The sequence below is a fragment of the Aquila chrysaetos genome, chromosome 13 (genome assembly GCF_900496995.4).
Source record: "Aquila chrysaetos chrysaetos chromosome 13, bAquChr1.4, whole genome shotgun sequence".
NCBI classification, from domain to species: Eukaryota; Metazoa; Chordata; class Aves; order Accipitriformes; family Accipitridae; genus Aquila; species Aquila chrysaetos.
In genome coordinates, this window is record NC_044016.1 from 23,030,433 (window position 1) to 23,058,409 (window position 27,977).

At 39.3% G+C, this 27,977-nt stretch overlaps 1 protein-coding gene across 13 annotated transcripts in view; it reads right to left on the bottom strand.

Moving 5' to 3' along the window:
* BIRC6 (baculoviral IAP repeat containing 6) overlaps positions 1-27,609 on the bottom strand; it is a 195,149-nt gene extending 167,540 nt beyond the window's left edge. For 11 of the 13 annotated variants that reach the window (XM_030035311.2, XM_030035310.2, XM_041128485.1 and 8 more), the window contains exons 1-9: positions 27,209-27,605; positions 11,303-11,484; positions 8,304-8,441; positions 7,695-7,888; positions 5,666-5,777; positions 4,273-4,355; positions 2,856-3,078; positions 2,598-2,758; positions 620-678 (exon numbers count right to left, since the gene is read on the bottom strand). In XM_030035311.2, the coding sequence (XP_029891171.1) occupies positions 620-678; positions 2,598-2,758; positions 2,856-3,078; positions 4,273-4,355; positions 5,666-5,777; positions 7,695-7,888; positions 8,304-8,441; positions 11,303-11,484; positions 27,209-27,479 (1,423 nt within the window). In that variant the 5' untranslated portion in view covers positions 27,480-27,605. Of the gene's footprint in view, positions 1-619; positions 679-2,597; positions 2,759-2,855; positions 3,079-4,272; positions 4,356-5,665; positions 5,778-7,694; positions 7,889-8,303; positions 8,442-11,302; positions 11,485-27,208 lie in introns of all 13 variants that reach the window. The other 2 variants (XM_041128486.1, XM_041128487.1) reach the window with 1 other exon arrangement.
* Positions 27,610-27,977: the final 368 nt, after the last annotated feature.

The window sequence follows — 27,977 nt, forward strand, 5'->3', positions numbered from 1 at the left end:
GTCTATTTCCTTGTGTGTATGCACATGCACATGTTCTTTTTTTCCCCCACTTGCTAATCCTTACTCAAAGATGTAAACTGGATTATGGAAAATAAGCATGTAATCCTCCCTCCCAGCAAAATTTCTGATTCAACCCCTAAGAAAATAACACAAGAACACCATGCATAGCAGTGTTCTGCTTCCATAGGAAATCTTTATTCAGGAAGAGAAATATTGTATCAAAGTGCATACCCACAGGGAAACAAACAAGATACAGGAACTCTCTCTGGCAATCCCCTGAATTTAAAGGGTTTTGTACAGCTGTAACTTGTTCCCGTTCTAAGTAAGTTCTTTTAACTTGGTTTGTGTGTTTTATTGACACCAAAGATAAGCAATGCTTACTGTCAAATAAGACATTTATTAACCAACAAAGTAGGGTTTTTCTTTTTTCCTGTATGTAATCTCTCCACCATACAAACAGCGACTTAAATATTGGCATTGCTTTCAAGGTCAATCTTCTTTCTTTTTTCTAATACAGTGAATATAATATCATTGGTTTTGACAGGGCTTTTTCAAAAGCCTGAGAAGAACTATTTCCCTCCCGACCTCTAAACTATTACATGGATCAGATATAACCTACCTGTCACAGATTCCGATCTGGAATGCTCTTCACTATCTGAATCCTCCAGTAGATCATCACTGAAAAAAAAAAAAAAAAGTATGAATGACACCATGTACACTGTAGCTGCATTCTTATTTTTAATTAAATTTTTAAAAAAATTTAGTAAAAATTACAAGTGTATTATAACCTGGCACTTCTTTTGGTCAGCACTGTACATCCATTAATGAGTTGGTCACTGACACTAACAATATAAAGACTCTTTTCCCTCTGTCATCGAACCAGTAGACCAGCTTTCCGTTTGCCTCATTCTACTATTGTATTCCCAACAATCCAGACATAAATGGAATTAAAATGAAAGCCTGTTCTCAGGAATCTTTCCAAGAAAAACAAAACCAAACAATCAAAACCTCTAAGAACTGATGGCACCTTATTCAAAGTTCCTCAAAATAGTCTCTGAAAGGTGGAGCTGCCAGACTGGTCTTTAATTCTACCAAAGCAATTCTGTAGCTAGTACAGAAAGGGTGTATGAACAGTGTGTTGCTTTTAAAAATAGTACCAGATGAATCTTATTTTTTTTTTTTTTTTTTTTCATAAAAGCAGATTCTGTTCAAGATACCTCTTCAAGAGAAATAGGCCCTTCAGTAGTTCTAAGAATATATGAAGATTTTACGCATCTCACTTTTCCAATAGAAGAAACAATTTCCTATTACAGGCTCTTTACACACAAGAACAGTAGTAATGCCTTTGCAGCTTCAGGTATAACTACTCACAGTACCAAGCGGGATCCCCAAATTTCAACAAACTGGATGCTTCCTCATCATGCCCAAGAAATAGATCTTTTTTTGGCTCAAGCCTGATCAACCTTCACTTCATAACAAGACAGTGACAATTCAATACTTCAATTCTCATCCAGCTTCCCCTTGAGTGGGGAAGTGATAGTAAATGTCATATAGATTAAGTGAAAGATGCTTAGTTCTGAGCAGTATGATTGTACTATCCTTTAACCAGCTCTTAAAATTGGCTTACTTCTTTGACTCTCAAGGAGTTTACAGCCCTAAAGCTACAGTACAAGTCTAGGCCCCAGCCGTTGTTAGGCCCCACACTGATGCTACCCATGTTTCTACATACCCTCTTCAGAAGGGCAAGCTTCATATTTGCTATGCAGTACTGTAAGAATCACACCAAGCTTAAAACCAAAGATTTACTTTCCTGTGCAGGTAGCAGTGCTGTTACTTTCCGTGATGCTGAAGTTTAAGAATAAACAATCAGAAAACTAGCAAGATTCCCCAAACACCTTTTGTCCTAAGTTTCCCAACAATTATTCACTCTTCTGTTTGAGTTTTGGTAATATGAAAAAGGAGTTTTCAGCATAGACTGTAAGAAGCATAAATGAAAGAATACTGCTTTTTCTCACACGACACTTTCTAAGCACTGGCATACCCTCTAGCTTATCTAAAAGCTTGTGACAGGACTGTCTAATTATTTAGAGTCTGTATGCATGTGTTAAAGGTACAAAATGAAAGCAATTCCTAGGACATCCACGTCATTTATTTTCAGAATGACATAACCAGAAATTACAGAGAAGCAATCAGAGAAAAGCATGTTCCAGAAGTCCACGAGTAGCCTTTACTTTCAAAACCTGAAATCCATAATCCATAACTAAAATGAAAAGCTGTTCCAAAACTTACATCCCTTTCTCTTTTTTCTCTGCCTCTGGGACATCAGCACAGGACAGCAAAGAGATTTGGTATCTCTCTGTTAGTGGAGTATAAAAACTGAAACAGCAGGAATAAAATGGAACTGGCTTTAAAGATAGAAATCTAGATTATTGTTTTTTAAGTGTTGAATTGTGTACAGATACACACTAATTAAAAAAATTATCTCTCTGAAAAAAATAACTTACCAATCTTATGTTTCACAAAGCATGACTTAACTAAACAGCATTTACCAGTTACACAGCAGCATTTCATATTTCTAATTTCATAGATCAGCATACCTGTCTCCTTCTAATTTTGGTATATCTGAGCAACTAGATGAATCTTCTAGCCATGCTAATGTTGGTCTCCTTGAGTCAACCCCTGAGCTCTGTTCTCCTGATAACATAAGTTGCTGCACAATAGCCGGATCATATGCATTGATCTCAAATTTTAAGTGGACCTGAGAAATAACAAAAAACAGAAAACGCCTTTGATTTAAATCGAGATAGGCTTAATCAGTAATTAGTTAATAAAAACTCATTGTTTATATTGTATACCTTCATAAGTTTGGAAACATCCCATATGCAGATCTTCCCTCGTTTTGTTGCAGCAGCTAGAAAATGAGGGCAACTTCCAGATCCAAAGCAGGCTATTCTGTCAGTGCCATCTGTGCAGGGAAATTGTGCTGGACTTGTTGCCAGTGTGACTGAAAGAGGTACATTCTGAGTGTGCTCACCCTTGACAAATGGGCAGTTTGGGGAATGTCTCTCATGTTCAGACCTTTTCATATTAAAAACAAACATAGCAAACATTGATTTCTTACTGTGAAAAACATACACAGCATATACAAACTCAGCCCTTGAAGTAAAGCTGAAACTGAACTGTTTGAACTGCATTGCAGTCAGTCACGCAAGAGAGTTCTGAAGTTACTAACACAGCTTTCCCTGCTGTTTCTCAATAGCAGACTGCATTAAAGCCTTTGATCACTTAATGGAGATTCATATTCAAATGGAGGAATCTACACAGTGCTCTTAATATAATTAGTCCATTTAAAAAAAATAATTGTTCTATAGGCAGTAGCCCATCACGTCCTCATGAAGAAAAGTACGGATTAAATTCTACAGAATGCACATTACAATTCCACTGTTACGAGATATATTATTATAAGTAACCTTAATAAGATGAAGCAATGTCCTGTCTTTAGTTCTACATCCACACTTACAAAAATAAAAATTGGAAAGAGTCCTGAATGACACATTGACCAAGGAAAAAAAACCTTCTAATTTCAATATAAACCTAAGGCAGAGACATGGCAAAGAGCAATTTACACTACTACAAAATGTCTGGAACCTAACAAGGGAAAGGAGAAGACAAGAACTATGAAAATAACATTACGAAGTATAGTTTCCAGCAAGTCAGGAATCTGATGTGTTCAAATAACGTTATAAGTTACCAAATAATCAAGTCAAAAATTACGTTAAGAACTCTTTTAAAATCAGTATAAGAACCTGCATTTCTGTCACTATGCACAATTTTAGCTGATTCAGGAAACTAGTAATGGATCTCGCAACTTCACAAAAAAAACAAATATGCACTGCATGGCCATTGCAGTTTAAGAACTTAGAAGAAGATGTGTTCTAGTCACAATCATACAGAAGACTGAGTTTAGATTCCTGCAAGGAAATGTTGGCTGCCATCTTTGCCATGGAACAATTTGCAATGAAATAGCAAATCAGAATTAAGAAACAAAACTGACTACAATTTCTTGGGTTTAGTATTATACAGAAATTTGACATAGTACAGGGAATTATTTTGTGGTTTGTCCCATGGAATCATTCTGGAAATCCATTCTTGTCAGTGACACTCCCTAAACTCGCCAGAAATCCCATCAAGATAATGTTGATCTTTGTCCTCCAAAGATTTCTAACCTCATTAGCACAAAATTAAGTCTACTCCAAACATCATTAAACTTACCAAGGTTCATCTGTAGGCTCCCAGCATACCAAACACACACTACAGGTAAAGCACATGGCTCTGTCATCTCCTGATGAAGCAGGCTATAAAAATAAGAAGAAACACTTGAAATTTATATAGCTATGCACCACTTTAACTAGGTGATCAAGTCCTCTCCCTCTTCTAGCGGCATAGCAAAGCACCACATCAAATGTATAAAAGGCAACAAATTACGTACTACAAAGTGGAAGTATTTCACATTTGAAAAAAAAGGATGCACCACATTACTATAGAAGAGATTCAGAACCAACACCTGTGCAAGCCACTGGATAAAAATCATATAGACGTAGAACAGAACTCAGCATCTCTGCTAAGACTTTTTCCAAAGAAAAAACGTTCATGAGGTTCAAAAAATTTAGAACCTCAGCAGAATAACTGTACATGCTTGGAAAAACAGGTTAAACAACTATTTCTTATTATGCCTTCAGTCTGCTGGAATATAAAGCATTCTATATCACTCCTCTGCAAAGAACAGTTACTACTAGCTGAAGTGACAGAGGAAAAGAATGGAAATTTCCATTCTCTTAAAATTTCACGTTTTCATGACCACATTTCAAGTCACCAAGATATGCTTGGGAATATGCAGATGTAATTCTACCATATGAATTCTCTGCATTTCTCCTCCTGAACAAGCTTAAGTCCTCCAAAAGCTTTATCCACTTGCACCTGTCAGGCTTTGCAGGTGACATGAGACAGACAATATTGATGTCAAATGACATGCAGTGCCTAGCCATCATCATCTAAATCCATACCATAAATAATTTTTTTATAGTAGAAATCATTTCAAAGAATGAAAAATGGAAATAAGCAAAAGTAGTGAAATAAAATGTTGAGGTTGTATTTAGTCACTAAGCTTAATAATTTAGTAATGTGATCTAGGACCATTGTTTGTTACAATACAGTTTAAGTCCCACTAAAGAAAAGTATGGTTCGAGAACTCAATGTCAAGCTTACTGGTTTTTTTGCTTTACTTATAATATAAAAACTAAGGACATTTACTCAACAATCTAACAAGGACAAAGAGAGACTCTATGTAACAACCAACTTGATCTTTATTACTGCTGTTTAACTCAGATCAATTTGATACTTAAAAGTGTTTTATATGCTGAAGTTCAGAACAGTATTTTCTGTGATCTCTAGAAAAAAAGAAGCAACCTCAAGGCATGGAAAAAACCTGAAACTTAAAAAAAAAAAAAAAAAAGAAAGAAAAGAGCTGAATGACAAACTTGTTTGGTTTGGTTTGTTTTTTTTAAATGGATCCCTTCAATGATTCAAAAAACATAATGAAACTTTTTCCCCTGCTCCCCAAACCTTCAACTAGTGGACAAATACTAAGAACAAGTAAACTTTTTACCTGGTGATAGAACCCAGCTTGAGCCATAGGATCTGGCTGTGCCCACCTATAACCTACATGAGGCCATGAAGTGAATGTCTCCCGTCTGTTAGCTTCACTATACATCAAAGACCTAGAAAGGTGAAAAATTCTACATTAATCAAAACTGCCACTTAGAATAAAAAAAGTAAACTATTTATGAGATATTTTCAATGCTTTAGTAACCGTTAGAAATACCACAGATAGTTTTAAGTATAAGTTACAGATAACCATCATTAACAATTACAGAAAAGTTACAAAGTTCTCTCACTTGGGTGCCTGAAGTACATCCTCAGCAAAAGACCAAAAGCAATACAACAACCTACAGGCCTTAAAAGCAAGAGTAATAAAATAAGCTTCCAGGTAGCCTATTTGGTCTAACTGCAGAAAAGCATCAGATATCCAAAACTACTCTGCATTTAGGGAAGATGCAGAATCTAGCCCAACAGAACTGCTAGAGAATTGTTTTTTTGAACATGACAACTACTGCAAAAATTTGGCTTTATTAGTTGAACAGATATGAATATGCATATTTAAAAATACTCCAAAGCAGTATTTTAGGCTTAACTGAATACATGGTACAAACCCCCCCAACATTCATCCCTCACTGCATACTATAATACTTAAAAATTATAAGCTACTAGGTCACAAAATACGAACTCCTCTGCAACTCAATATCTACAGAGAAAAGCAGCTCCTCTCTTTTCCAGCTTCACTCAGTGCATGTCCCTTATCTGAAATAGTACATAAGAAACAACTATCAGCTTTTCTTTTTCCTTGACAGAATTTTCTTCTCCAGTATCATCCCAAGAACTAGTGCTGCTAAACAGAAAAATGCCTCACTTGTTTCTGCCCCTGAATTTCAGGAGATTTTTGCTGTCTTATAAAGAGAAAACATATATTAAACATTTCCTACCAAGGAAGCAAACTTTCTTGCAACACCTACATAAGGGCTGTCTTAACTTGACATTATACCATCTTAAGAGACAGATCTCGGACAGCTCTAATCAAAAATACAATATGGTGAGGTACAGGTAGCCCTGGAGGCTTGGGCAGGGGAAATAAGAGACGAAATCAATTTTATTAGAGCTGCAAGAAATGATAATATGCTTGCAAAATGATATTTGTATAGAAACTTTCAAGAAGGAATGAATTTATAGACTTAGATTTATCAGTATTCTAACTAGTCTGGGCTTATGAGGGCTAAAATAATGGGCTACTCGCTTCTGTACACATTATCGGTTGGATCAGAAAGAGATGAAGCAACAGTCTCAGGTAAAATTTTCTGACCCCAAACACATAGCAGGTGACTAGAGAGTTCAGAAGCAGCATACATATATTCTGCAAAGGTAACAACTTCCTAAACTCCTAAAACACAAAATATGGGCATAACTCTTTCTTGTATGAAGGAAAAGGAATTGATTTCATGATGCAGCACAGTACGTATGCTTTATCTTCGGTAGACAAACGAGTGCTCTCTTTGCATTCCGAAGAGGCATACATATGCTCTTAAAGCTATGCAGTTTCTGAACATCTCAACATTGCAGTCTCAGTAAGGTTTCAGTATAGTTTGAGTAAAGCCAGTAACTTAAGTAACTAGTCATACGCACCTGACTGTTCAGGTAAAACCCATAATCAAACATGATGAAGAGTAAAGCCTAGCTGAACATATCATATTAACGTGTTACAATACCACCTAGGGACCTATATTTAGGGCTGCAATTGTTACTTTTCTGAAGGTATATGTTGGGATTAAGAGCAAAGTGAATTCAATTTGCCTGGCATTAAAGTCAGAATCCAAAAAAAACAGTCTTGTGGCACCCATAAAGGTTTCTCTAAGTTTAGTAATATGTACTGCACATTGTGCGTTAAACAGTTAATTAACAGTATGTGTAAGAGAAGAAAGTATAGACTAGGACTAATTCCTTTGGCAAATTAATTAAAGTCATCTAAAAGCTTATTCTGATATAACTAAGGGGTCAACTTCATCACTTATTTTGTCTTAATATACCTGTCCACAGATCGACCAGGTCCCACACCAAGTTCTGGTCGTGCGCTGGGTAAGAGGTAAGATAACCTATCCATCACAGAGGATGCTACAGGTAAGGCAGCAATATTTTGATTTATCTTCTTGAGTTCATTTACAATGGCACTGGCGACAGACTTCAAAACATGATGAGGAAGGTGGAACGTAACCGTTGCCCACTAAATTAAGAAAAAAAGTGCCTAGTTTATATTTTAAAATTTTAACATCTAAACAACAAATAGATCACAAAAGTGTCAAAAGCAGAAACAAATGCACATCTTGCACCCTCTCTTGATTTCAAGAAATAATACAAGAACAGACACAGAAAAGCAACATGAACATAATGCAAGGAAAGTCAGTAACTTCAGATTTTAAGCTCAGTGGGGTTTATTAGTTGGATTTATCAGCAAGAAACTAACCTTGTTTGTTCTCTTAATAAGTGAAACTTCACACAGAAGAATTCAGGAACACATAATATATTCCATCCTCTTCAAACAAAATCCACCACTCTAAGTCAAGCATTTTGTACGCTTCAATAATTGTCGCCAAGCAAATTAGGCTTGGGAATCCATGTTAGACAGTACAAATTCTTACCTTTGCAACTTTATGATTTGCTGCTGTTTCGTGTGAGGTATTTTTTAAACCATCCTTCAGTTGTGTGATGAATAAGTCATATCCCTCTGTGCTAGAAACATCTACTTTTTCTATGCAAGCAGATAACAGCTGCTGAGCCTAAAATGCAATGTGCAAGAAAAGTTGTCATCCACGTTAAAGAGCTACAGACAAGAATTACACCTGTTTCATTACTCCAGGAAAAGTAATTTGTCATATCCTACTTTATCATATATTACATCAGCAAAATTCCCATAAAAGACCCAGAGTTGAGTAAGCAGTTCCAAATTTTACTTTGTAGGCCAATCAATGGATAAACTTCAGCAATAGTGACAGTAATTACTACAAGTTTCCTCAAGGGCAATGTTAAACAAGTCAGTCATATAAACATTTAAAACTGTACATATATCAAAGCCAAGTAAAAAGGAGACATCTATTGCCCAATGCTTTCCCTTCAAAAGGATTCATTCAGCTTTAGGGACAAAAAGCAAGACCAAGAACAAAGTCTTGACATTTTTCTGAGTAGCTTTGTATCTTAAAAAACGAGGAAAACAACGCTGCAACAAAATTAGAGATAAATTACTTACAGTGCTAGTATAATGAAGCTAAAAAATGAGGCAGAAAAAACCAGGCTAGTTTAGAATCTAGAAATTCTTAAAACTCAGAAATAATGCATCTAGAAAAGAACACTATAAACATCCATTTATAGTCTTCTTTTCTTCCAAGTCCCATCTGTTTCTAGCTTGTCCCTCTGTCTGCTAACTTCATGTTGACCGATAAGATTTAAAGGTATGCTTTATGTGCAAAGGACAGAGAATTCTCTGTCTGTTGTTAGGTGGTGGTGTTCAAGTTACAAACACAGGGAAATATTTCCCAAGGGCAACGGCCAGCCAGTCCTTTAAAGAGCCACAAACTGCTCCAAAGAGAATGGGCCAAATGGCCACTTGGTTACAACCTTGGGGAGTTCAGGGGAAGACAGACAGAAATAAGGCAAATCAGTCCCCTACCTAAGGCTGTATCTGTTTCTCAGATTTCAATAAAAAGACAATTACAATTCTTGTGGCATCTCATACTTCCCAACTCTCTTGCAGGTGACATAAGAACAACAATAGATTGTGGAAGTTCATAAATCGGGGAAGTAAAAACAGCATAGAAGCTGCATCACAACTTGTCAATGCTGCCTGTTAGAAATGCATGAAGATGCACTGCATTACCAGTAGATCAATCATATAAAAAGACCACTTAATTTAAGTGCAAAAATTTGTAGAAAACTTCTAGAGAATAACAAAACATCAAGGCTCTTGCTTGGATAAAGGTTCTTGACCTTCCTATGATGAAAAGAGGTGGACTGATGCATTTGTAAGATATTTGCTTAAAATTGACTAAAATTTTCTGAGGTCTGAGTACCTCCTCTTTAAAATTAAAAGTAAGAACTGAAGACTGCTAATGTTTTTGCTCCCACCTCACTGACTTGGCCGTGAATTCCCCAAATCTGTTCCTACTGAACTATATTTTCCAATTTTTTTCTACAGGAGGGACCTTTACAGAGAAGTGCTCTATTTTAACCTTGAAAGGGTCTGTAAACTCTTTAGAACCACAGAATCTTTAGCTAAAACTGACACAAACTTATAGGTTGTATTGAACCACGTGAGACTGCAAACCAGAGACAGCAAAACTTATGAAAGGAAATTATGACCTCTGTCAGTCTCTTCACACTCAGCCACACATACCAATATTCTGTAGTTACCCACAAAGGGTGTAAAAATGATGCCAGTGGCAGCAAGCCTGAGGAACCTGGAAAGCTCTCTTCAGAGACTTCTATGAAGCAACATTTTATTGCTGTTACTCCTACTCAAGACAAGTAAAAAACCTCACATATAACACACATTCTTCATTCATAGTAAGCACCTATTATTCAATACTCCAACAGCACATTAATATTTTAAATCAATCCTCAGGATAAGTTTTTGTTGGTGATGCATCAGTCAGTATAAATTTATGTCCCACAGAGATGAGTGGGAAGTGCTCTTTTCTCAGAGTGCTTTAAGGATTCAGAATCTGGATCTAGTAGTCCGGTTTTGTTTTTTCGACTGTAAGCACTATTCTAAATATTACCATTGGCAGATGCTCTATGCTTTTCCCAAAGATTTAATCTCACTTGTAATCAAAACTGCTGTACAGATTTACTTCCCAGGTCTCTTACTTCATGACCACTACAAAGGTGAAAGCTACTTTCCTCACCACCGAGTGCCTTAAAATAGAGGCAATCGTTAGCTATCTTGTGTTAGGCAATATTTAAAAATAAGAATGTACATGCTACCTCACCTAATAAACGCTATGCCAGCTGAAGATAAACCAATGCAGCAAGATCCTAAGCATTACACTTTAAGCAAAAACGTACACATTAGATTCCCTTAAAGTGATCCTAAATGCTTGATTATATTGTCTCAAACCATGAGGAATCCTGTTACAGCTGCAATAGTCCAAACGTAAAAGGGAAGCCAGGTCTGCAGGGAAAAGCCTTTCACTAGGCGAGCTAACCTAGCTAGAAAAGTTAGATTCCAGCACTAATTCTTCATATGTAGCAACACCATATTAGCCGATTTTAATTGTCTTTTTTTCCCTGAAAGCCCAAAACAAAAAAATTCAAGGATGCCTAGCAGCCCAGACTAAATTCTAGAAGTGCATATAGATTCCATACATAAGCACTGACAAAGCTCTGTAAATGAGTCCTTTCTTCTGGTCACTAAAAAGTTCCTTCATCAGAAATAATGTGCTCTTGATGAGGCAAGCTCTTGTTTGCTTGAGATACAGATAACTGCAAAAAGCTATTGCCCTATGACACCTAGTAACTAAGAAACTTTTCCATTACATGTCATTAATATCACACTAGAAACTCAGGGTCAAACATCTTGTTTCAGTATTTCTGACAGAGTTATTTACATACTCTTCCCCCCGCCCCCCCCCCCCCCCCCCCTTACCTCTGTAACTGGCAATTCAAGCTGAACCACGTCATCTTGTTTTGAAACAGGCGTTTGCAGAGCTGTGTCTAACAGTAAGATGCCATTGAGATCTTTCCTACATCCTACCGCATAATCGTCCACAAAGATCACTTTATCCACAGCAGAAATATACTGACATTTCACCCGTCCACCTGGTTTAGCTATAAAGGGGAAGACAAAAAGCAAGATCCAATTAGAAAACAGCTTTTATAAAAGACCTTTAATATCTGTTCCCAAAAGTAATGTAACACTTCAGCAAAATCTTTTACTTCTTGAAATGATCATTTTAGCTACTACAACTTTCAGCAAACTTTTATATTTCCTACATTAAGAAACAAACCACCAAAATCTGTACATCCCATCAACAACTACAACCATTTTATTCCTATAGTAGAAGCCATCATTCAGGTCCTGCTCCTACCAGGAGACCTAAATTAGTGTTTTCAAGCCTAATGTAGATGCCTGATGTATTTGATGTTAGCTGACAATCAATAATAAGAATTAAATTGTACATATCAGCATGAAAGACAAAATTGGTAAACTACCATTAAGCCTGATTAACACCATTTCATCAAGCAAAACAATACTCAAACTTCTGAAAACTAAGTACAGCATATAACATGTGCCAATGCTACACGTGTTCCTTGAGACACTAAGGTAGCTTATGTCTGCTCAGCACCACACACGTGATGTCAGTAACAGGTTAGAGAAGTTTGGTGGGAGTGGACGAAGACAGTCACCAGATAATAAGGAAAGGCTGCAGCAATGGATATTATCCCAGAAACATTTAATGTTACTCGACATTATTACGTGTCTAAGGCTGGATGGATTGTAAAACTAAACCCATGTAATATACTATCTGTGTAGAAGGCAAATTGCTTTAATTCACAGAAAGTGTAAGCTGCTGCTGCTACAGAAGCAGACTGTATGTATGTTATAAGTATATGGACACATCATCCAAAGGGCAAAGCAGAAATTGCTGGATCGTCAACATAGATCTCTTCTTGTTGCACGGGAACAGGAGTTTCATTAAATTTTGCATTAATCAAGTCCTGTCCCTGTTCTCCTCTTTCCTCAGACACTGGATACTGTTTTTATTATGTATAATTAAAAATCACCATTTAGGTAGCTAGCATACAGATAAAGCATCCAGAAAACGACAGCTACATAATTTTGTCCTCTTCACAATTTGATCTAGTTAAATGGAAATTACAACTTCTCCAAATATAGGGCACATCAATCCATCACATTGCATTTGTGGTATCCTCTCTTGAAAACTCAGGTCAAGAATAGTTGTCAGCTGCCCTTCTCACCAAAATTTTGGAAACAATGACTCATATACTCTCAAAATATAGGACATATGCCTTTGCCTGCATGAAGTATACTACAATTGTAATCATTGCTGTAACAGTCAGAAACACTTCCAAGAGCCCTAGAATCACTTCATAGTTGTGAAGTTGTTAGTCCTAGCTCAACAAAAAACGGTCCTCTGAATGGCAAATCAACTAGTTTCAAACTGTATTTTTGCCAATACATTGGAGTTCCTCACACAAGACTTTCTACAGACAACATAGCTGCAGGCAAGGAAGGAGGTAAAGTCATTCTACAGAAAAACAATGGTTTCAACAAAAATTCCAATACAAGTTTTAACATCTTGAAAAGTATTAGTTTCAACAATGTACTAGGAACTATTATGTAAATAAACTAAAAGGTATCTGATGCCCTAAACTAGAAACCTCAGTAGATTCACATGGTGTTTGCAGTCTATTCAGTGTGATCCAAGTGATGGATCACTACAGGACACTTTCTTTAACCCATCACTTCTCTCCTCCTCCTTCCCAGAGAAAACAAGGAAAGCAGCTCACCTTTCTAGCAGTGCCAACACCATGAACACTTTCTCTTGCACTTTCCTTATTTTCTGTCAAGCACAGGAGTACACTCATGCCCTATGACTACAAGTTTAGCAGTCTGTAGGAGCCCCAAACCTTGTGGCTTTTCAGGCTAGACCATTCTTATTTTATCATTTCTGTAGTGAAGTTAGTGAAATCTCATGTCTAAACCACCAAACAGCTAACTAATATCCTCTGTGTAAGCAGTCCCCATTTTTAGAAGCCAATGAAGATTACTAATGAGGTAGATAATTTGCCTAATCAACACAGTATTTCTGCTCTGTTAAGAAACAAAACAAGAAGTTATGACTAGAGCACAAGAAATATATTGCCTAACAACTGTGATTCTCACTGTGCTAGTTAATATTTTGGTTGGTTACACTGACAGAAAGACTTCGACCAAACTACCTCTAGGAAGTTATTTACAATTGCCAGTTGTATTTTATTCAAAGCACATAAAACCAAAACAAGCTCACTTAGCCTAAGTCCATGGAGCTTCAAGGAAATGATTCAATATTTAGTGTCCTTCCAACACCCTGGGAAACACACTCTGCAACTGACTGGTTTACACTTTGAATAGCCTCTGAACTGTTGACAAACTATTTTGAAAACTTGGGAGTTTAATTTTGTAAGTTCAGAAAACACATTTCAAGATGGTTCTACTACTAGTCACAAACTATATCATAGTTCACATATGGCTGCCCATATGATTAAAACAGTAGGTTGAGAACCAGGAAACTAAAGAATTTAGAAGTCTCGACTACAGAAGTCACCACTGTAGAAGAAATGCCTAGAAAAGTTTAATCATCCTCAAAGCATCAGCAGAAGGGTCCTTTCTAACTCAGGATCAAAGTTTTACAATGTGTCAAAGGACTCCAACCAATATCCTTTGAAAAACCTACTAGTGGCACTACAACATTATGTCCTGCCTGTCCAGCCTGGCTAAGTTTACTAGCAGTAAGTAGTGATCTGCATCTTCACGAATCACAGTTCAAAAGTTTCACATAAACTCACTAAATGACTTAAGCCAGATCATTAAAACCCAATTGTTATTCTCATTTTAGCCCTAATTTTTTCAGTTGTAATTTATTTTGGGTGGTGGAAGGAGAAATAGTCATTTAAAGTTTTTAATAATTTTGCTTTTCAGTCTTGGCACAAGTGGATCATAGCTTTTCCCAAGATCTCCCGCTTATCTGTATAGGATTAAAACCAAAACAACTCCCAAAGAAGTCATTAAGCATTTTGTCAGTTCCTATAAGGAAACCTGGCAGGCTGCTAGCATGCTAGAAGTGCAACCCCAATAGCATACTGCATTATAGATCTAGCAACCTGAAACTTAAAAGCAAATAAACATCAGATTGCAGAAACGAAGAATTTGAGAAAAGGAACATTCCCCCTCCGACGTCTTTGTTTCAAACAATACAGAACGGAGATCAGCAATTTCCTGTGATCAAAATCTGACCTACAAAAAATATTACAAAAAAAACTTATTTGGAGAATACATAACAATCTAAGCAGCATCTATTGTGCCCCCTTGTCTGCAGGCTTCAAGATGAACCAAACTAATTAGAGAATTGGCCTTGCGTTTCAAGTAGAAGAATGAAAAAACTTGTCTCCATTTCTCTGCTACAGATAGCTTTAGCCTAAAAGCTTTAGAACTTAAGAGAAAGTGTCTGTCACCTGAATATGCAAGGCCACCATCATGAAGAGATGTAGGTTAATGTTGATTGTAACACCTTTGATCTCCTCTAATATTGAAAAAAGTTAATTCACCTTGAAAACTGCTAGCCAGGAATGGCACTAAAGCATACCACAAAGTCAGTAATTCTCTTGACAAGAAGCTCCCAATGCGCAGCATGCAAAAAACCCAAGTAGTTTCTAAATTACAGTAAACTAACACTTTTATCTGCAGCTATAAAGTGAGAGTGGTAAACATATGCATCATAGCACTACTTCCATAATGCTAAGATCCAAGACCAATCAAATATCTAAAGTAACATCCATAACTGATCTATGAATGCAACTAGGTCTTTAGATTAAGAATTAAAGTAAAATTTTTGCAGAAATAGAAATCCCATCAGCTCAGCAAAACACACACATTATGTGCACTGATTTTGCACTTCTAATTTAAACTACAATATCCAAACAATACCTCAGTACTCATTTCAAAAACAGGGGAAGCTAAATGGATACGGTTTCAGGAGATCAAAAGCCCTATCTATCCTCTTAACTTAGTATCATTAGCTTTGAACATCAAGCTATTTAAAGGCAAGAGAATCCAAAAACTCAAGAGAATGGAATGGTACAACTGCAGAAGTCCTTAAAATTTACTGTCAGAATTAAAAATAAAATTTTAATTTTCCCCTTTCTATTGTGAAGTGTGGGTGTAAAGCTTCAAGTTTACGAGATATTATCACTCATAGTAATAAGGTGTGTGAAATTCTCCTTCCTGAAGCCAGGTTAGCAGACAGCAAAACTATCCTTTCCATTAGAGGCAAAATGCTTCATGCCAGAACATTGCTCAGCTACTTCTCACACATTTTTCACATGTGTGCCTGCGATTAAAAAACCATATGTATCAGTTATCCTCATAACTTGTGAGGCAGGTGCCTTTCCTATTGCTACCAATTCACACAATCATAAAACCAACTGAAAAATCCAGTTAGCAAGTATAACATCTCATTGCACGCTACGTAAGTAAAACAAGTTTGCCAAGACAAGCATATCAGAACACCTACAGTTTGAGGAAGTTCTACAGTACATATAAAATACCCCCCAAACTGTCTTAAAGTTTAACTTGCTGTCTTAACTTGCTATATTTGCAGGAAACTATTTTGAACTAATACTACATAAAATCACAATTATGGATTAGCTGCAAAGGGTAACATTTTCACACAAAAGAGCCCAAAAAGCAAACCACTGCAAGTCTGGTTTAAAAAGGAGAAAGTTGTCTCTAAATTGTTTCACATCAGTGGCTCCCAAAGAAAACAAAGACATGGTGGTTATGAACATTTGGGAACACAGTAACAAGAAGATGGCTAAGGCATGGCCAAACCAGGCCATGACTGCTCGTCATTACTGAATTTATCAGTTATAGATTCTCTCTTGTTCCTCCTCTTCTCCTCCTCACCTACATCTTCAGTGGAAACTTCAGCAGTGCAGTTTCATCTTCCAGGTCCAGGCCTAGCCCCTTATTTGCTCTAAACATCACCTCAGCAAAGCACTCTGCTGCAAAGACACTCCATGGGTCCCTCCTTTCCCAAAAGAAAAGCATTCTCAGACTTGAGCAAAGGATGGAAAGGAATCTATTGGATGAAAACAAGTTCAAGTTGTCTAAAATAGCAAGTGATGTAGACAGGCTTAAACGAGCTATACACAAGCAACGTTTTGTCTTTCAGATTTCACTATATACACACACCTCCATCTGCCACAGCACCTGGAAGAGCAGTCCAAAATGACTGAATAAAGCAAAAAATTCATTCAGAGCTGAAACATGGAAAAAAAACCCTGAAAATGTTCTCCGCACAGCAAGAATGCCAAAGGAGGCAGAAATACCCAGCTTAAAATCACAAAGTGCCTTCAAACTCCCTTATTTGCCAAAACTGGATTTAGTTAATCAAGAACAAGACATGTGATCTACAGTTTATCTTTTCCTTTAGCAACAAACAGGACAGAATTGTTTCAGTATCAGTTTCATTATATGATAGCTGGTTTTAATAATCCTTATTAGAGTAGGAAGATGTGTTATCTGGGCCAAAGCATTAGAGACTGCCACATGAATATTAACTAGATGTGTCTGATCAAGCAGCTACTAACAGAAGCTAACATTAACACTTTAAAGGTTTCAGAACATAAACAAAAACCCACTGAGATCAAGGCAGTTCATATTTCACTAGCTCTGCAGGCATAGGGTCCTCTTCCACTCTGCAGACTTAAACCGAGACTGAATCAGCAGGAAGACACTGGTGAGCTCTTTGTGCCCACGCTCTTTATGTTGTTTCAGATCTCCATGTACCTAACATGGCTGCCGCCTTATACACCATACAGAAGCAACTGCTCACAAAGCTTTATACCATTATTCTGAGAACAAATTATGAAAGATTTCACAAGGTATTCTACAGTCCTTCCTGCAAACTCGGGTAAATTGTGAAAATTTAAGTCCCTGCAATTCTCCTGCAAACACCTCACAGAAGACAACGCCTTCTTCGAAATTTTTCTCAAAGTGAAAAACTATGATAAAAAATTTTCAGGAAAGTCATCTTTCACGAACTACAGACAGACAGATTACACAGCATCCACCCAGAACCAGAGACAAGCAAGGAATACTTCACAGCTCAGTAACAGCAAGTTCCTATTCTTCAAGAGCAATTCCCTTCGCAGCATTTCACAACAAAGAACCTTTGCCAGATTACCCATTACGTATCTTGCAGCCTCCGTAACAGGAGAAAACATCTCCAGTTACGGCACTTTTTAAACTCTCAAGACTGCTTGGCAGCAAATGGCTTAGATTCCAACCCCCAAGCCCCAATATTATAAGGGGCTGCCAAAATACCAAACTGAGAGAAGCAGCAAGTTCTCAAAAGCAGATGGGTGGGCTACAAGGCAAGTGAAAAACCAGCCAGACTGCCATGTGCAAAGTCAGTAGTTAATGATTCAACACCTACCTGGCAGCCAGTTATGAGTGGCATTCAGCAAAGCTTGGTATGGTTTACTATCTTCATCAATGGCTTGGATGATGGGACAGACTGCACCTTTAGCAAGACTGTGGATGACACCAAATGGGAGGCGACTGAGGGCAACTGATGCATTAAATGGCAGGGCTGCCTTTTAAAAGGATCTCAAAAAGCCACAGAAATGGCTTGACACAAACCTCCTGAAGTTCAACAAAGACAAATGCAAGGTCTTACACCTGGTATGGACTATAACCCCATACATCAACAGAAGCTGGGGACCAAGTGTCTAGGTGGCAGCCCGACAGAAGGAACTTGGGGATCCTGATGGGCAGGCTGAACAAGAGGCACCAATGCATCCTTGCAGCAATGCATCCTTGCAGCAAGAAACTGTTACCACACAGGGGATCACACAGGCAGTAGATCAAGGGAAAAGATTAGTCTCCTCTACTCAGCAATTCTGAGCCCACTTCCAGAATACCATGTCCGGCTTTGATCCTCCATCTCGGATATCACCACATACGTGAGAGTCCCATGAAGGGGTACTAAGACAGTTAGAGGGCTGGAGCATACAACATGTGAAGAAAGACTAAGATAATTGGGCTTGTTTAGTCTGCAGATAAAAGGGTTTAGGAGGAAATATAACAGCAGTCTTCCATTACCACAGCAGTAGTTCAACAGCTATGTTAGACTGCTGAGTTACTACCTTTCTCTTTTTGACATTACTTTTAAGGAAATACAACACTGAACACAGAAGCAACCATACTGGATCAGAAGAAAATGCAAATAACCTCAGATTTTGTTCAAGACAGCAGTCTAAACCAAGTGGTTAGTGAATAATTTAAGAAAAGGTATGTATACAATGGTACTTTGCTGTAACACTCACAGTCCCTGCTAATTTGTAGTCAGGGACCTTCTGAGCCAGAAGTGATTTCTTTTTTATATAATGACCTTTGATAAGTCGTTCTTCTATCAGTTTGTCCAACGCTGTTGTAATTCCACAAACATCCAGCATCCACAATGCTCTGTAGCCAGAAGCTCCATATTTTCCTATTTCTCAGTTACTTCTTTTGATGCCCTCAGCTCTTGTACTAGAAGAGACAATCAACTCCCAATTTACATTTTTCACACATCCAGAATTTTGCAAACCTCTCTCACTCTCTTACGTCCCCATTCCCAATCATCCCCACCATCACCTTTTTCAGGTTAAATACTGTCTCACATACATAAGCCATCGCACACCTTAAGTTTCTAGCTCTGTTATACTCTTTTTGAGATGGAAATATCAAAATTGCACACATACAGGCATTGAAATGGACTTATATTCTCAGTTGGGTTCTTGACAATTTCTCTAGTAATTGCTTATATGATAACTACTGAGCATTTAGCTGTTATTTCCTATTTCTAGCAGAACTCCAAGATCTCATTCTGGTATTATGAGTCAGTTCAGAGTCCAGTATACCAGGCTCCAACTCCACTAAATTCTTATGAGTGCTTCAAATTAATTAAACACATTCTCATATTCTCCCAATAACTGCTTCTACATAGGAAAGCTGAAGTAGAACAGACTAGATCCATTCATGTTTAAGTTATATTTAAAAGTGAAACTATTCTTTAGGATGCCCTTTCAAATTCTTTAGAGAAGCTGGCAAAATTGAAAGATCTTATATGTTTAAGACACTTATTTGCAGCATAGGAATATTTGAACATGGTGACTATGTAAGTTTAACTTTAGTTCTGTCACTAAAAGGGGACATTCAGAAAAGCTAAGTTAAGCCTTGTAAGACTGGTCTTGCCAGGCTCCTTCTACAGGTAACACGAAGCAGGTTCCTCCAAAAGTTCAGAGTAAGGACTTTTCCTTTCTCTGTATTGAATGGAGAGGGAACCTAAGATTATTTGTTGAAAAATGCTAATCTTGTTAATTCTGACTTACAAAAGCTATAGGAAACTGAACAAAAAAAATTCCATTATTAAAAAAAAGTCTATCGAGCAGTGTTGCGTGTCATCGTTTACATCACAATATGAATCTAGGATCCCACAGAAGACAGGTCAACTAAGTCTATCACAGTGTTTCTCCACAATAACCACAGTGCCTTCTTGCTCTCCAATAAAACACTCCCTATCTTCCCAGTCTTCACTGCCATCTGCCCAGCTTCCTTCTTCTCTAACCCTTTCTAACATTCTCCCCATTGTAATCCAGCCACTCCATTACAGTTCTCAGTCCCATCCCTCACCCTCCCAGCTCTTCCTTTCCATAAGGAGTTTTGCATGGTAGAGTCTCTGTAGCCTGTTGCCCAGTAAACAGAGTTTATCAAACTCTTCTCCTACAGCTGCCAAATGCTCAGGCAAGATCCTGATTGCTTCACACTCAGTCTGGTCAAGGACATGCAGTGGATCAAACAGTTTTCCCTCCATGAACTGTACAGGGGACTGAAGAACTGCCGACAGAATGTATGCTGTGCAAGCCTTCACTAACCAGCACTTGAGACTGGGTATGTGTTTTCACTAAGGCTACTAATTTTCAAGACTACTTAAACAATAAGCAAATTCCCTTCTCTCTTAAGTTACACATTCAAAAAATTAACAATAAAATACTCACTGAACAGCCCTGGCAAACACCTCAAGAAAATTTTAAACAGAATAGTGTTTGCACTTATGTGACAGATGAGTTATTATTTCCACAATTTTATACTTTTAATCCAGGCTGTAAAACAAAAGCTGTTCTTTCTCCCCTGCTTCTTGTGCATCATCCTTATCTGTGGAGTGCTGTTTCCCCTAACATACGTGCAAATCTTCCAAATAAATGTTTTGCATATACCAGACTTCCTGTCTATTTTTGGACCAGCAGTGTGCACTGGGTCCTTTACCAAATCCTGATACTCTTCCCAAAGACAAGGCAGCAAGGAATTGGGCCAATACACAGTCCAGTATTTGACTCCACAGAAACCAAAAGCTGCTAAGTGTTAGCATCCACACCTACTTCACAAACTGAATAACTGAGGGCAATAGCTGTTCTTTCCTGAACTGTCCACTCAGTGACAGGCACTCATGTGGTGACTGCAAGCAGTCATTGCAATTAAGAGAGCATTAACTATTTAAAGGACAGCTTTCTAACAACAGAACACGATACTGTGGCATCACTTAAGAACCATCAGGAAAGTGAACTGATCCATGTGTAAATTTTTTATTTAAAAATTAAAAAAAAAAGGTGAGCAGCTACTGATCCCAGTGGAATAGACAACATGCAACAAGCTATCTCATAGCATGACCTAGGACAGACTGATATGCTCAAAAGTTGTCCTAGAGTCCACATGGTTGTAAGCCTTATCTCCATCTCCAAGACAGCCTAAGAAGCATTTTTTAAAGACATCATACTGTTCAGGGAGAATTAAAGAATACTCATAACAGCAAGGATGGACAGCTTTGTTTCCTGATTTGAAAGTAACTTGGAAAGAAAACCTGAAATAACAGATCAACACCATACCAAAAAATCAGACATAATCATTATTAAAAGCTTGAGAGGAACAATTAAGGTGAATCTTCAGTCTAGGACAGACTTTTCTTATACTGTTTTATAAAACTCTAGGTGTTGCATTTCACTCAAGCTCAAGTTATGGATACCAATGCAATAGTAATCATAAAATTAGTTATAAACAATATAACTAAAGACTCAGAAAGGGGTTCTACTGAGCCAGCTAACATTATGGTGGGCTGCTAGAAAGGACCAATTATAGGACAAGAGAGTATACTAGATCCAAACCACTGATCACCACGATGTTCAGAATAGTAAAAAGATCAGGGCTTCTAAAGATCACTAGGCTGGGCAATCCAAAGCAAAAACCTTCTCCACATTCCCATTACTTCCAGTCCAATAGAGATTTTCCTGCTTCCTTTCATAATGTTCTGGACTTGAACTAATCAATTATCTCTGCCAGAACATATTTCTGCCAAGTTTTTTCTGTATTTTGTATATTGCAGTATACAATATGACTGAGAGCTGAGTTGAAGGGTTTACCACATAAGCATATTAAAAGCTGTCTTGACCAAAGCTTGGCCACAATCAGCACTGAGGCTGAAAATCAGTATCTTCCCGAGGATTGTTCATATCAATGAGAAATACCTTAACTATCTGTGAGATGGAATGGGGCAGGAAGTCAAAGTTCAAATCCCTGACACAAGAGCACAGTACTTCCTCTTCGGGTCAGTAAGAAGTATTTCAAGATACATCTTCCTGCAAAAGACCTTTTTAAAGTCCATTTGCAGAGAGCTAGGAAATTTCTGATTATCTGACATTAAAGCATTCTGCAACCCTTAATAATATAGTGCCATTGTTGCAATGACAGCCACGAATCCATCAGTCCAGATATGAATGATCTGCCAATAAAATGAAAAATGTTGTGCTATCTTGTCTGGCAACATAACATATGCCTGCATCGCTGTCTGTTGTTACTTCTGGATCACTGCAATAAACACAGTAATGCAAACATCCCTTTAAAGGCATGTGAAAAGAAGAGATCTCTATTTTTACTCTATTTTAGCTTCTGCAGAAGATAATACAGATGTGCTTCCACAGAGCCTGGATATCAATTAATGGCATCTTGACAGTCTGGCAAGATGCATGGCAAGTAATAAGGGATAACTGACATACTCTGATTAAGCTAGCAGACAAATGGAGCACACAGCAGTCTAGAATCTTTACTGGTATGAAACATTGAACTGAAATCTAACAATTCACCTATTCTGTTCTTTGAAGTGCTTAAGGCTCTTCATGAATGACCTTAAGATCACATAAATCATTGGAATGATCTCTTTGAGAAGCATTTTACCCAGATTAGCATTGTCATCCAAGTATACTAAAACGCAAGGTGGGCTGTAGCAGATCACTAGATATTTGACAACACTCCCCATGCGATGAGAAAGTAAACAAGGAGAAAATTCTGTATTAATTGCAACAGCCTTCATTATTAATATTTGCCTCATAATTGAACAAATGAAAATAAGAGCCAAGAAGATGAAGAAACTCGCCCCAATTTTGAGGAATGATGGAGACAACTTGAGCAGTATTACCACAGCGAGCTTGAAACAGTTGAAACTGCTGCTGATGCCTTCAAATAATTCAAGCCTAGAATTGGATGGCAGAGTATCCCAACAGTTTCTTCCTAGAGATTATAAGAAGTGTACACTCCCTCTATGACTTCCAAGCTGCAAAAGAGAATCTTTTCTTCTTGTTTTGCCTCCTGCATCACATAGAAAGGAATCAAAAAAGAAACAGAACTGGGTATCCCTCGATAGATTTCCAAGGCTCCATAATTCAAAGTGAGCCAGCTGAAGACAAACAGGACTTCCCAAAAGGGAATGCTGACAGATAGACGATGGTGTTGAACTTGCTGCCACAGGTGAGCCTCCTGGGCTGGGACCTATTTCATTCTAAATTCTTCTATTGGAGGAACAGCGGTTGAGGGCCTCTGGTGACAATGCAGACTCTCAGTTTCCCCTACAGGAACTGGTACATATGTACAATGAACAGATCTTTCCCTGTATGGATTCAGAAGTCTGTAGTTTGATTACTGTTAGGGTCTCTATAGTAATTTAGAAGGCTTTAGCTATGAAACACTGCATTTTAGTGAACAAGGCTCTGAAGCTATTGCTATGTCAAATTAATCTAGAAAAACCTACAGAAACATTCAAGATGGTCACTGTCCATCTGACAGTACATTCTATTGTGTTCCTGGCCAAACTTCTCTGGGAATTACAGCACTGTCCCAGTTCAAGCAGTTTTCTTATTTTATTTGTACATGGAAGGAACTGATAAATCAAACATCTCTATGAACACTAAGAGAGTCACTCAAGATTATTCTGGAAGTTTGTTTTGATTCTTCAGTGGGGGGTTGTCTGGCTTTTTTGGTTTGTTTGTGGTTTTGGTGTTGGTTTTTTGGGGGTTTTTTTTTGGCAGAGGAAAAGGCTCATCCTTAGTGCTGTATTTGAAGAATGATCATTCATGCTCTTTGGCCACTAGTGTTCAATGTGAAACTGAAAGCACACAAGTATTTAAATGCCTAAGAGGGAAAATAAAGTACTTGATAGACTTGCATGACAGATTCAAAAATAGTCCTGACTAACCACTACTAGCAAACATGCAAATGCATAATATCCAGTAATCACAAGAATTGTCCTTGCACTCCCAGTCTGGCTCTCTGAAATGCACAGTGTGCATGCAACAGCCTTGGTAGAATAAAATGGACAACCTTGTGACCAGGTAAGACAAAGATTAATGTTAAAGGATCACCTGATTTTCCCCTTACCAATGGTATTCTTATTCACTGCCATGCTCCGGGCTGTTGCAAATGATCACCTGGTCCTCTTTAATAGGCCTACAGTGCCCATACAAGAAACAGTTAAAGATGATCACACACTTTCAATAGAGATCTGATGAAGATTCAGTGTAGTATAATAATAATAATCATAATCCTTATTGGATTCCTACAGTTTGGACTGAGAAGAACAAACCCTGGATCATCACGTACATCAGACCAATGATGTTCACATGAGAAACTGAAGCACGCAGACCAGAGACTACATCCTAATGCTTAGACCTGATCTGTAACTGAACTGTCTTTTGGCTGTGAATCTTCTGTCTTGCTCTTTTACACACCAAAGAGAGCAATCTGCATTTACGTTCTAACAAAGGCAATCTCCAACGCTCTACCAGATTCAGTATTCCACAGGTTCTGTCTTTTCACTGAGAATGAGCTCAAACCTTAAAGTATTGCTGCAGTGATCTGCAACTACAAATAAAAGCAACACTGAGGCCTGGTGGTGTTTCCTTTTCTCTGCCCCTCCCTTGATGGGGGATCCTTTTTCTTGCTCTGCTTTCTAAAAGAGAGGCCTGCTATGTTTTGTTTTTCCTCGGGTAATGAGCAACAGCATTTCTGTCCAACATAAATCTTCTGGCAGGGCAAAAGACCTGCAGCCCTAATTACCAAGGAGGACAAGCAGTCTCCCAAGAGAAGCAGTTGTAGTTCCCAGGGACTCTATTTTTAGTTATAGCACCAGAAGTCCCTGAAGCAACAATATCCTTTGACCTATCATTTATGGCAGGGGAGGGAGCAGCAACAGAGTTGGTCTACAGGTTTGAGTGTCCAACTACTACTACCTTACATGAAAAGGGCTCACACTGTACAGAGTGGCAGACATCAGAGAACAGTTGAATTCCATTTTCCTCCTCTTCCCAAAGAAGGGCTGAAGAGGGAGAGAACAAGAGCGAACACAGTTGCTAACAGCCCCGACAGACACCAACTGCTGAGATGAACCAGATTTCTGACAGGCATGCTGGTCAGAATCTATAAGGACATTCATTTAAAGTTTCTTCAAATTAAACTAAGGTTATAATTTTTTTTCCAGTAACGTAATCATCAGCTATACTGCACAGATAAAATTTGGGTAGATTGCAAGCAAATCTGTTTTTTCATATGAGGAGGAGTAGAATCCATCTTTTACAGTCATGCTGTCACAGAGAAGACTGACACTAAAGGAAGTATACAAGACTGAATGTATGTAACAGAAGCAAAGCAGTAAGTTATTTTTAAATAGTCACTATTTAGGGGAGAATTGCCATTAGCATTCTGAATACTAAATCAAATCCCTTGCAAGGATTCTATCACAGAGAAGTGTAAAACAACAGCTTAGGCTTTGATTTACAGTTCACTTCTTTTTCTGTTCATGAGAATTAAACATCTCCTACATAGACAACCAATTAAAGATTAAGTCCTCGATTTATGCCCTCTTCATCCACAACTTAAAAGCAATTCTCAAATTCTGGCAATAGCTTGAAGAAAAGTAAAAAATGAAGTTATTAACAAAAAAAGCACTTTAGGAGAGAGCACGGTACAAGAAACGGAATTACAGAAGCAGAGTGATCTGAATTCTGAACAAAGTGGGAAGCATCACACAAAAGTCTCATTTTCAATACAAGCAATCGACAACAAAAGCAGCTGACAGCTTCTTAATAATTCCACAAAACTTTCTTATTGCCCCAAACACTTAACCCTTACACTTTACAATGGACCAACTTTAACTTATGAAAGGAAATCACAGATTTTTGTCCTGTTCTCTCCAGTTTGACATTGTAATACAGGTGCTGGTTGTCAAGGTGAAAGTACACTCGTTACCTAGACTATAGCACCTCCATACAATTCTTAACACTACTCTGCCACATTCAGGTGGCAAACATCAACCCTTCGCTACCACCACTCAACAAAGCTAGGTCTTATTAGTAATGCCCAACTATAAAACTCTAAGGAGAACTTGAACGTGGAAACACACAACTAGTAAGAATTGTATCTTTCTAGGGCTGGTCTCACAACATACTAAATAAGCCCCCTGCCCCTGCCAATATTCTGACAAGTACCACAATTTAAGAACCATTAATGAACCAGGAACAAAAGCTGTTAACGGCATACAGATCTTTTGCTATAGAGCGAGCTTATAAACAGTACAAAAACATCAATGGGCAACGAAGAAAGTTGCTTCGTGGTTATGAAGATGCTACAGTCTTAGCCTCCACAAAGTCAGTACATAATCGTGCCTCCTTGACATAATAGCAGGGATACTGTTACTAGCGCCAGAGAAAGTCAAGATACTCAGCAGCCTGAGGAACTATGCAAATATGTATAAAAACATATCCTCAAATAACTTTATGAAGGGCTCTGATCTTAAATAATTCTGAGCTACAAGACAAGTGACACCTATAAGAAATAAGCCTTCTTAACAAACCCAGATTAAGGCTCAAGAAATAAATTACTACAGCATCAGTTATCAATAAGAACTAGAAGTACACCTATCCCGCGTAACACGTTTCTCCTAACCTTCGGAAGGTTCGACATTATGTTACCCACAAGCACACCTAACAAACTAAAATAAAAAAATACAGCCCTATACATCACAGGCTTCCATCCCGGTTTAATCCTTTAGTAACCACGCCAATACATTTTACAGAAGAAAAACGCCTGCGTGCTGGCCACACGAGTATCTCTGACCCGAAGAGTAGGAACCGTTCGTGCTTGAAAAACAAGAAGGGGTGAAAAAGAGCCAGGGGAAACCCCCGGCACCAAGGGCCTGAACCAAGCCCGGCCTCTCCCCCCCGCGGAAACCCCTCGCCCACCACAACACCTGTTTTCAGGCGAGCCTCCGGCCCGCCTCCCCCGCGGCTCCCCAGCGCCGCGATCGCGCCCCGCAGCCGCCCCGGGGGCTGCCAGGGCCCGCTCTCCCGCCCCCCGGCCCGCGCCGCGGCCCAGGGCCCCGGCAGGCCGCGGGGGCCCCGCACTCACCGTTGAGAGCCGACGCCTGCAGCGTGGCCCCCGAGGTGCCGTCAATGACTTTGATGGCGCCGCGAGCGGTCACGGCCAGGATGGCGTTGAGCGCTGGGTGGTAGCAGAGGCTGCAGAGACCGTCGGCGTCGCAGCGCAGGCAGCCGTCCCGCAGCAGCAGCCACTCGCAGGAGCCCGGCCCGGCCGACACAGGCCCGGGGCCGGGGCCGGGCCCGGAGCCGGCCCCGGCCGGCGCCGCCGCCGCCGAAGAGCAGGAGGCCGCCGCAGCCATCTTCCCGGCCGCTGCCGCCGCCGCCCTCAGGACAAGAGGCCCGGGGGGAGCCGCTCACTGACAGTCCCTGGAGGAGCCGCCGCCGCCGCCACTCACCATCCGGGTCCGGGGAGAGGGGGAAAGGGAGAGCGCCAGCGTGAGCAGGAAGTGACACAACCGCGCCGGATGCGGAACTGACCGCCGGCCCTAACGCTGGGGGGGGGGGGGGGGGGGCTAGCAGCCGCTCATCACAGAGGGGCAAAGAGGGGGCGGGGCTCCGCTGCGCGCGCGCATCCTGCGCATCCTCCTGCGCATCCTCCTGCGCATCTTCCTCCGCCGCCACCGCCCCTCCTTCGGGCGCGCTCAGCCGCCGTGGGGGCTGCGCAAAGAGCACCCGCCTCCCCGGTGGCCGTGGGTACAGTGCGCATGCGCGCGCGCCTTGGGGCGAGGCGGACAGGTGGGCCGAGCGCCTTTCCTCAGCCCGGGGCGCCTCGCTTCGGGCGGGCAGCCCAGCCCAGC